Source organism: Myxine glutinosa, unplaced genomic scaffold (genome assembly GCF_964187855.1).
Source record: "Myxine glutinosa unplaced genomic scaffold, kmMyxGlut1.1 SCAFFOLD_287, whole genome shotgun sequence".
NCBI lineage: Eukaryota > Metazoa > Chordata > Myxini > Myxiniformes > Myxinidae > Myxine > Myxine glutinosa.
Window position 1 is genome coordinate 19,625 of NW_027616421.1, and position 11,388 is coordinate 31,012.

At 44.2% G+C, this 11,388-nt stretch overlaps 1 protein-coding gene across 1 annotated transcript; it reads left to right on the plus strand.

The window, feature by feature from the left end:
- The first annotated feature begins 7,909 nt into the window (after positions 1–7,909).
- On the plus strand, positions 7,910–10,460 carry LOC144888958 (uncharacterized). Its single transcript, XM_078768736.1, has 4 exons — positions 7,910–8,060; positions 8,295–8,363; positions 8,545–8,697; positions 9,583–10,460. The coding sequence occupies exons 1-4, from the start codon at positions 7,910–7,912 to the stop codon at positions 10,458–10,460; spliced, it is 1,251 nt and encodes a 416-aa protein (XP_078624862.1).
- Positions 10,461–11,388: the final 928 nt, after the last annotated feature.

Sequence of the window (11,388 nt, forward strand, 5' to 3'; positions counted from 1 at the left end):
TAATACATTGTTCATTTTTGGGTGAACATGTATATAATCTCTTACTGAGGTGTTGGTAGTCCCAGGAGTTTGTGGTTGCTGTAGGGCTGCAGGAACTACTTTACCTTTGAGAAAGGCAGTGCAAATTGTTCCGATGATCATCTGTGCAATCCAAGCTGGTTTCTGCTGCTGTGTTTTCATTTAAATTCCTCACCTGTGGAAGTCATACTGAGGTCTTCACAGCTGTAACCATACTGACCTGAATAATTGCCCCTCGCTAAATTGGGTACCGAGGTGGTGTCTTCTTTTTTTTGTATGTAAAGTCGAGGCTCGTGGAAGACGTAGAACACAGAACAGACCAGAACAAGAGGAACGTAGTGGAAAGGTGGGAGATGCATCAACGCCAAGGTAGAGGGAGACAACAGCGGTATACTTCGAGGAAGAATAGGCATGAGGAAGAATGGACAACGAGGATGAACAAGCTGAATAAAAGCTCTAACACAGCAAGAGTAAGAGATGAAAAGCCAGGGATTGAACTAATGGAAAAAACATGAAAAAGAGGATCCCTCGTGCTGTCTCACTCTGGAATTCACTACCTGTAATGTGCTTCTCATTATCCTAGAATCCACTCAGCTTTAAGAGGAATGTCAATTATACTTATTTGTTATTGTTTGATATAAGTTACTGTAGGAGTAACTGTAGTTACTGTTGTGTCCTCCCGGACCACTGACTCCAGATCAGAAGGTTGCGTGTTCAAATCACGTCGGGGTCACCAATGTAGGAGTTGCGGACACGAGAGGACGAGACACTTCGTGGCTTGTTCAAAGCTCCTTTATTCCAAAAGAACTAAACTAATACCGGAACTCACGCATCTTTTATAACGCAAATCACTCTTAAGGGGGCGTGGCTCCAACAACCGAGCGCACGCCGCGCCCATACCATCAATAGCCCCACTCGTCCCGTGCCTGTGGATTATGTCCCAATGGGGTAACCCCCACATTACTACTTATTTGAGGTTTAATCACATTTACCTGACTTCTGGTACTTCCTATGTCTTGGATGTTTTTTTATTTTTTATTTATTTATTTATTTTTATTTTGTTTTGCTTTAACCTTTCCTATCCCCTTACCTAGAGTGGCATTATGCATTATTTGGGGGTGATTTCCATTAATAAACAAACAAGAAATATGTCGTGCATAGCACGATACTTGCAAAATCCCTAAAATAAGTTGTTGGCCGATGATGACCTCAAAAATAATTGGAGGTTGAATATAGTGTCCAGATATGCAAATCCTCTTAAAATTTCAAGTCAATTGGATGAAAATTGAGGATTTTAGAAATCTGGCCTATGTTGACCTTTTGGCCTATGTTGACCTCAAAAATAGTTGGGCGTTGAATTCATTGTCCAGATATGCTGCAAATCCTCATAAAATTCAAAGTCGATCAGATGAAAATTGATGATTTTAGAAATTTGGCCTATGTTGACCTTTTGGCCTAAGTTGACCGAAAATATAATTGGTGATTGAATTCAGTGACTATATATGCAAATCCTCTTCAAATTTCAAGGCAATCGGATGAAAATTGAGGATTTTAGTAATTTGACAAAGTTGGTAACCTTTGGCCTATGTTTACCTATTGACCCCAAAAACAATAGGCTTCTTGCTTATGACCAACTCGACCGTTTGGTGAATTTTCGCGACGATCTGTTGAAAATTGTGACCTGTAGGCGACTGACATACAGACAAACAGATGAAAAATCACTCATAGAGCAACACTTGGCAAAGCAGAACAAAGTAGAATGGCACTCCTTTTGAAAATCCCAAAAAAATTCAAAAAAAAAAAATTCCAAGTATTACAAACAGGCAAACGGACAGAACGAGAACGGCACTCAGTAGTGAGCATACCACTGCCAGGTGAACAGTTGACGTTTTGTATCGCAGAGTAAACCAGAAAAGCACAATACAGAATCAAATTTAATCAAAATCATCCGTCCAACTTTTTGAGATATCATGCTATGTATCGTTTTTGGCCATATCTCTCAATGGTGAAGAATCACTTAAATAATTATACTAGCCGAATCCAGATCTTCATCAAAATCGAATCGATTCTTCCTTGTCCCACACACAAACTGTCCACCAAGTTTCGTCCAAATCCATCCATGACTTTGAGATATCCTGCTATATGCTGGTTTTAGCCCCATCACTCAATGGTGAAGAATCACATAAAAATTAAATAATTCTCATATCCGAATCCATATTCAGATCTTCACCAAAATCGAATCGATTCTTCCTTGTCCCACACCCAACCTGTCCACCAAGTGTCGTCCAAATCCGTCCACATCATTTTGAGATATCATGCTATGTATCGTTTTTGGCCCTATCTCCCAATGGTGAAGAATCACTTTAAAATTCTAGTAGCCTAATCCGGATCTTCACCAAAATCTAATCGTTTCATCCTTGTCACAAACAATACCTCTCTGTCAAATTTCGCCCGAATCAGTCCACAGCTTTTTGAGATATCTTGTTCACAAACAAACCCCTTATGGACAACAACAACAACAACAACTAGAACGGGCACTCGGTAGAGCGCATACCTTCGCCGCAGCTACTGTTCTGTACTTGGTAAAAATACGATTTTGACCTTTTCGTGACCTTGACCTTGACCTTTGACCCGATTGCTCCCAAAATCTAATCAAATGTGTCCCGTATAATAACCAATCATCCCACCAAATTTCATGCAATTCGGTTGAATACTTTTTGAGTTATGCGAATAACATACACACACACACACAGACATACAAATAAATACACAGCGATCAAAACATAACCTTCCGCTTTTGCGAAGGTAACAACATGCATTTTAAGGCCATTTTCCCTGCAAGAGCGGGGGTTAGCCTTGCGGTCCCCATGACAATCTTCTCCATTTTGCCCTATTTTCTGCATCTCTCCTTGTTAACCCCCTTGCCCGCATTTCTTCTTCCACCATCTTTAGCCAAGTCTTTCTCGGTCTTCCCCGTCCTCTACTTCCTTCTACATTAACTTCCATCACTCTTCTCAACCAGTCACTTTCATCCTTCCTCAACACATGACCAAACCATCTCAACCTGTTCCTCTTCACAGCATCAATCACAGGCAATATTCCCATCATCTTTCGCAATTCATCATTTGTCTTCCTCTCTCTCAACGATACTCCGCACATCCATCGAACCATTCGCATTTCCACCCTTTCCAGCCTTCGTTGCTGCTCTACGTTCATTACCCATGTCTCGCTCCCATAAATCATAACACTTCTCACACATGCAGCATACACCTTTCCCTTCAGCTTCAGCGACACTCCCCTCCTCATCAGCACGCCACTCAGTTCCCGAAACTTCTTCCATGCACATCTCACTCGAACAACCGTTGCCGAGTCTGATCCACCTTCTCCATTCAGCATGTTTCCGAGGTAGCAAAATGTTTTCACACCTTCCAGCTTCACGCCGTCTCCAAGATCCAACTCAACATTTCCTCCATCTGCAGCTCCCTCTGTGCACACCTTACATTTGAATGTAGCTGCCACACTGGTAAATGACCCTCTCAGACCACTACATTTTTGATGAACCCACTCAGCGCACATTGTACATTGAATGGAGTTCACTCCGACACCCTTCCTGCACACAGCACACGGCCACTTCCCAGTTCTTTCCACCTCACCACATGCTTTACCACTTGCCATCACCTTCGTCTTTCCGATATTCACCTTCAGACCTTTTGTCTCCATACATTCCTTCCACTTGTTCATCTTTTCCTTCAGTCCATCCATACTTTCCGCAATCAACACCAGATCATCTGCATACAACAACTCCCACGGTAAACCCTCCTTTACGTTCTGAGCCAGCACCTCCATGACAGCTACAAATAGTAGTGGACTTAGTACCGACCCCTGATGCACTCCCACCTTCACCTCAAACTCACCACTGTTCCCGTCCTTCGTCCTTACAGCTGTGTGTGCTCTTTTGTACATTGCCATCACTACTCTGATCAACCATTCCTCCACTCTTACTTCCTCAATGCCCATGTCAATACTTTGCGTGGAACCCTATCGAATGCTTTCTCCAGATCAACAAACCCAAGAAACAACTTCTTCCACTTCTCCATGTACTTCTCCTGCAACTGCCTCACAATGAAAAGTGCGTCTGTCGTTCCTCTTCCTGGCATGAATCCAAACTGCATTTCGTCGATCTTCACTTTCTTCCTTATCCTCCTCTCCAACACCCTTTCCAATACCTTCATTCCATGCTCCAATAACTTTATCGCTCGATACGAGCCACACTCCAGAGGGTCGCCTTTCCCCTTGTATAGAGGGACGAGGGTACTCAGTTCCCAATCCACTGGAATGCGGCCTTCTTTCACCACCAGATTACAGATCTCTGTCATTCTGTTCACACCCCAACTTCCTGCTGCCTTCAACATATCTCCCACAACTCCCGTCGGCCCTCCCGCTTTTCCACTCTTCATTGCTTTTATCACTTCCTCAACTTCCTTCTCAGTTATCTTCTCTGCTGGTCCTAAAACTGGGTTACTCTCTATGTTGCCATCCCATTCATTCTCTGTATTCAACAGCATTTCCATATATCTTTTCCATCTTCCTTTAATTCCATCTGGGTCGACAACGATTTGTCCCACTTCATCCTTCAAGCAACTCACCCCCATCACATCACACCTCTCTTTCGCTATGTGCTTTGCAATCTTGAATACTGCTTTCTGACCCTCTTCCGAATCCAAGCGTTCTCCGAACATTTTCCTACATGCCTCCTGCGCCTTTGCTACCTCTTTCTTTGCAGCCTTCTTGGCTGCCTTATAACTTTCATGCTCTGCTGTTTCTGCTCCCGTACCCGTCGCCTTCTGCCACTCCTTGAACTTCTTCATCTTCTCGTCAATCCTCTTTCCAACTTCATCATCCCACCACCATGTTTCCGAGTGCCTCGGTGGTCCTTTTGTCCATCCACATACCTCACCAACGGCTCCCAACAGACTAGCTTTCATTGACATCCAACCACTTTCAAGCTCAACCACATCATCCTCTACCCTACTCAGCCTCTCTTTTAATGCCTCCCTTACTGTCACCTCTTTCAACCTCCACACCTTCATTCTTGGTTGGTACTTCACCCGCCGAGCTCTCCTCGCACCTTTCACCCTTATGTCGCAGACAACCAAGTGGTGCTGTGAAACAGCCTCCTCCCCCGGGATCACCTTTGTGTCCCGGAGGTGCCCCCTATCTCGCCTACGCACCATTAGGTAGTCAACGGTTGTCGTCGACCCACCTGACGTGTATGTAACAAGCTTATTATCCTCTTTCTGGAACTGAGTATTATAAATCAACAAATCAGCTCCATCAGCAAACTCCAAAATCCTTTCACCTTCTCCATTTCTCACACCATATCCGTAACCCCCATGAACTCCCTCAAAACCATCCATACTCCTTCCCACATGTCCATTCAGGTCTCCTCCCACCACAACAACTTCCTCATCTTTCACGTTTTCCATCAGCTTCTCTATCGCACACCAGAACCTGTCCTTCTCTTCATCGCTTCGACCAACCTGCGGAGCATATCCCGAGATGACGTTCACCAAGAGCTTTCCAATCATCATTTTCACCATCATCAACCTATCACTCACTCTAGTCACACTCACCACACTGTCTACAAACTCCTCAGAAAACAGGACACCAACACCATTCACGCCCTCCGGGCACCCTTGCCCTTATGGACGCATGGGTGAAAACAGACAGGGGTGAAAACATAACCTCCATCCACCTTTGGTGGTGGAAGTAATAACGCACAAGACCAACCAATATACATGTACTTGAAAAATCTTCGATTTTCGCAAGTAATAAACAAGAAGACGTAATGCGGAGCACGATACTTGCAAAATCCGCCCCTCACCCCCAAGAAAAACAATTCCATTGATGCAGCAAATTGTCCATTTCATCAAGATTAAAATTGACAATCTTGATCAAAGCTTGGGTCAACAGGAAGAAAAGTGACGAATTTTGAGATGAAAATTATGATTTTGGAAGGTTGACCTTGAGTTGACCTTTGACCTTTTGACCTTAGTTGGTTTCCCTATTCAGTGACTCAATGTGCAAATGCTGTTTAATTTTCAAGTCAATCGGATGAAAATTGAGGATTTTTAAAACTTTGTCTATGTTGACCTTTTGGTCTATGTTGACCTCAAAAATAGTTGGTGGTTGAATTCAGTGACCATATATGTAAATCCTCTTAGAATTTCAAGTCAATCAAATGAAAATTGGTGATTTTAGAAATTCGGCCCATGTTGACCTTTTGGCCAATGTTCACCTAAAATATAATTTGTGGTTGAATTCAGTGACCAGATATGCATGTCCTCTTCAAATTTCAAGTCAATCGGATGAAAATTGAGGATTTTAGAAATTTGGCAAAGTTGGTGACCTTTCGCCTATGTTAACCTTTTGACCCCCCCGAAAATAGGCTTCTCAATTGGGACGACCTATACAACTTGGTGAAGTTTCGTGACCTGTAGGCCGGTGACAGACAGACAGACAGAACCACAAACGCAACCGACCAATATACTTGAAAAATCTTCGATTTTGCAAGTAATAAAAAGTGAGAGAAGAGGCGCAGATGCAACTGGAGTTGAGGTAGTAGGTTGTAGACAGGAACCACCCAGGGTAGTACTACCGTTTGGACTTCGGAGCGTTAAAGTGGTGCTCGGAACCATCTTGCACGCTCCGTGTCAAGATTGCTGGTCTTACTTTCTGTCTCACTCAAACTACAGCTCACGGGCCCCGCTTCAATCTCTTTCTCGCAAACAAACATCATACACCTTTCGGCATACACTTTTCTTCTCTTTTATTTAAGGGCTGGCCTCGATGAGGGTTATATAGTCCATGCCTAGAGCCTTCAACATAAAAAAGAACGCCACTCGGTAGAGCGCATACCTCCACCAGGCTGAACAGTTGATGTTTTGTATCCACTGATAGGCTGGATCTGCATTCGGACCTGAACCAAAATCAAATCGGCTTGTTCTCGTCACTTATCCAACTCATCTACCAAGTTTCATCCGAATCGTTAACTTTGAGATATCGTGCTATAAATCGTTTTGGACCCCATGTCTCAACGAGGACGAATCGCTTCGAAAAATTAAACAATTGTCCTATTCGTATCCGCATTCGGATCTTCACCTAAAGCGAATCAATTCATTCTGGTCATGCACCCAACCTCTCCACCAAGTTTCGTCCGAATGTGTCCATAACCTTTTGAGATATCGTGCTCACAGACAAACAAACAGGTGTCAATACATACCGTCCGTTCATATTCGAACTTGCTAACTGAACTTGCCCTCACTCGTGAATGTATCATGATATCATGGTCAGTAGTTGCTGGTCTGTTATCTGTGCTTCACATTCGCTTTGGACACCCGAGCAGCAAACACGAGCTGAAGCAAATGTTCCATCGATATTTCTTCGCACTGGACCTTGACGGTTCCATTGAAAGTGTTACTGAGTCATGTCATACCTGCACATCCCTGAGGCACTTTCCCAACCTGGTCATTGAGCAGACAATTTCGACCTACGCCCAGGATACAGGAGCAGTTTCCTTTGCTGCTGACATTCTTAAATAGAAGAACCACCTTTAAGAGGCCATGTGCCGACATTCTTAAATACTACCGCCAATTGATCTTTGTTCTTCGGGAGACTGCCACTTCCTTCACCACCACCTGTTTTATCAACAACGAATGCAAAGCGACACAACTCGATGTCCTGACTCGTTTATGCATAGATTTATGTCCTGTTCATTGTCCCCTTATAACTGTACACACTGATCCCGCTCTTGGATTGAAAGTCATGGCCAATAGTCCCACGCTCGGCGGTTTGGGTATCTCCATAGACATTGGATGAATCAAGAACACCAATGAGGATCCCGTGGCCGAACGAGCTACTTGAGGAGCTGAGGGACAAGTTACAACTTGAAACCCCTGAAGGTTGTGCTGTTACATCTCATACCCTCACCTTTGGGACATACAGCCAGAACTCCTGCATACACAATCGTGGCCTGTCTGCCCGTGAGATGTTATACCGATGTGATAAGTTCACCAACTTGCCCCCACCTCTGAGATGATCAGATTTCCTGAATTCCATGTCCTTACATCCTTATTGTACAAAATGTTGAGCATTGTAATGTTTCACTTTTTTGCTAATTTGAATGATTTGATTTCATATCTAGTTGTACATTTCTAAAAACTAGCTAATGTTTCATTATCAACTGCATGTGATCTCGATTTGGGGGTTGTTGTTAGGGAGTAAAAAGGGAGTGAGGAAGTTTTTGTCACTCTGTTCGTTTATTTGGCGGTTACAGGTGTGCACAGGTTCACATAGGTACACATGAGGGTATGACTGTGCGAAGCAGTACTACGATTCTGGGTTATTTATTCAAAAAGACGTTTTATTTTGCCCTTGCCTACTAACTCGTGAATCTTTGTTCCACAGGCTCTTGGCCAGGAATTTTTGCCTGAAGTTGATTGACAAAATTTTCCCTTTTTGACCTAGAGCGGCTCATGAAACTGGAGATGGAAGGACTCGTTTACTTCCTGCAATATGAGCTCGCACAGAACTTTCAGGTCGATGACGACATGGTCGTGGAACAGCTTCAGGCTTCCATGTCTGAACTGCGCAAGTTGAAGCTTGCTCTGCCTTCTCCAGGTAAGGGAGCACACTTTGTTTAACCCCATTATCTTTAACACTGGACCTTCCCTGCTTTTATCAATCACTGGTGGGCTCGACACAATCTGGTGTTTTTACCGCTTATTGTAGTCTAACCCTTCGGACATCAGCCCCTAGTTGCTCAAAGCTCGGATAAGCACTATCCTGTGGATAAGTTACTTATCCCGGGATAAAATTTATCCAATGGATAATGTCCGTTGTTCAAAGCCTGGATAACCTTTTCCGCTGGATAAGGTGTTGATTTTCCAGATAACTTTATCCGAGTCTCCTCTGGCCTGGATAAACGCCTTGCCCATGATTACTAAGGCGTACCTAGGTTTGTCAAATTCATAAGGCGTGGAAGGCGTCGTGGCAATCACCAACCACGCTTCTTCTTCTCATCATACGTTACGGTGTTGGAAAATTTACTCCTGATGACCCTGATATACTCTTGTCACCTGACACAACATATCCCTTGCATTTGGTGTAAAGTTTGCCTTCCTCTTTCTCTTTTGACACTCTTCTGCCACCATTATTGTTTTGCCAGCAGACAACAGTGCAATGCATTGTGGGATACCATGTACCTGCCAAACGTTTATCCACACCTTATCCAGCAGTTAGCTATCCTACCCTTATCCACCCTTTGAACAACTGTAGTTTATCCTTCGGTTAGTTAACCCTCGGATACGAATTTTAACCAGAGGAATAGCTCTTATCCTGTGGTTAAATTATCCGAGTTTTGATGAATTGGGGCCTGGGAGTTTTTATTGTCCAACTATCTTTGTGTCCATTTTGTAAGTTTGGGTATCTATCAAAATGATTTCCACCCTTCTGTTTGACCATGCCCTCCACGACTAATTTTTCTTTTCTTTTGTACTTTTCTAGGAAAGCCTGAAGAATTTCCACAGAGGCCTTCGGGCCAACTTCCTCAGGAGACGAGCCCACCAGTCGAGCTTAATGGTACAGTGAATGGGCAACAAAAGAGTAGCAAAGCTGTTACACCAACAGCCAAGGCTGAGGGTCGAGTCTTGGCAATCAGCACTACTGCAGCAGCGACATCTCTTCGTTCTGTGGAGTCATCAGCAGTGACTCGAGGCAAGAGAAAGAAACAAATTGTGGGACATCGTTCTCCTTCAAGCCCGGAAAATGGTTTGACAAACCTGCTGGCGAATGAGAATGTGTCGCCATCGTCTCACTTTGTCCCACAGTGGAGGAAACCTGCAGAGAGCGTAGACAGGTCAACTACTGCCACAGATGGTGCTTCTACTTCAAAAATGATTCCAGTCACAGACACTTTCCTGCAGAACTGGAGTACAGTTATAAGTGTGGACAATGTAGTGCGAGGGGATGATCATATTTCCGAGCGACGCACGTCGAGGCATTCGCTCTATGAAAATGTGATTGAGAGTTCTGATGGAGGCTTGAATGGTGAAAGTGAAACTTTGGTTATAGACAGTAGGCCTGTGCTTAGCTTTTCGAAAAGGCAGAGCATAGTTGGAAACGATTCTCACAACAGCATGGAGCAATTGGGGAGGAATGCACACTCCAAAGGTGTGGAACACGAAACTTGTTTGGTGCAAGGTTCAGTCAAGGGTTCTCCTTCGCTTTGCAGCAGCCGCTCTGCTCACGGTACACCACTGCATGCTCCTGCCTTATCCCGTGAAGTAAGCAGCATGCCTGTCATTCCGATAGCAGCAGCGACGTCAGGCGAAGTATATCCCGAAGTATATCCCGGGCACTTCAGGGGGGAGGGGGGAGCATAGATTTTCAAGTGCTGTGCTGGGCAGAGATTAAAAAAAAAACAGTCAGGGAAATTCCCCCTTCCCCTGCTCCTCCTCCCCCCTTCCCCTGCTCCTCCTCCCCCCTTCCCCTGCTCCTCCTCCCCCCCTTCCCCAGCTCCTCCTTCCCACATGTTAAATTGCACCATTTCTGCACCTGATAGGTTCTGTTCATATTGGGATCAATTGAACAGCATGAGAGAAGGGGGAAGGCTTATACCTGGAAGTGCATTCCTATTTCGCACCCCAGTACCATTGGTGCTGATAAAGGATTAATCAGTGATTGAGACACACTCATGCCCTGCACCCCAAAGATTGAAAACCAAAGGATTCAACACGGTGAAGATGAACTGATGTTCAATTTAATGAGAATGTAATTGGCCTTGATATGCAAACCATTTCCTATCAAACAAACCCTTTTGGGGTCTGCGTTCGTGCCCATGGACACCTGGGGTTCACTTATTGCTGGTCTGGAGAGGGTTGGGAGGAAAACAAGCGGATCAGGGTCTCTGTTCAATTCCAGAAGTTATCATCAGAGGCTATTACTGTATTCGGATTAATGCTCACTCAGTCACTCTCCTTCCAATGCCAGTGGAAACCACTTTTCGCACTTGTGCTACTGTTGTAAACCACTTTTCGCACTTGTGTTAGTGTTGCAGAACCACTTTTCGCACTTGTGCTGGCATTGAAAACCACTTTCCGCACTCGTGCTACTGTTGCAAAACCACTTTTCGCATTTGTGCTAGTGTTGCAAAACCACTTTTCGCACTTGTGTTAGTGTTGCAAAACCACTTTTCGCACTTGTGTTAGTGTTGCAAAACCACTTTTCGCACTTGTGTTAGTGTTGCAAAACCATTTTCCACACTTGCGCTTGTGTTGCAAAACCACTTATCGCACTCGTGCTACTGTTGTA

What these genes read in the sequence shown, in the direction of transcription:
- LOC144888958 (XM_078768736.1), top strand. Translation starts at nt 7,910, where the DNA reads ATGAGGATCCCGTGGCCGAACGAGCTACTTGAGGAGCTGAGGGACAAG. An exon ending in CAATCGTGGCCTGTCTGCCC is followed by an intron (nt 8,061 to 8,294) that starts GTGAGATGTTAT and finishes GGTTGTTGTTAG; the next exon opens with GGAGTAAAAAGGGAGTGAGG. An exon ending in GCGGTTACAGGTGTGCACAG is followed by an intron (nt 8,364 to 8,544) that starts GTTCACATAGGT and finishes TTTTTGACCTAG; the next exon opens with AGCGGCTCATGAAACTGGAG.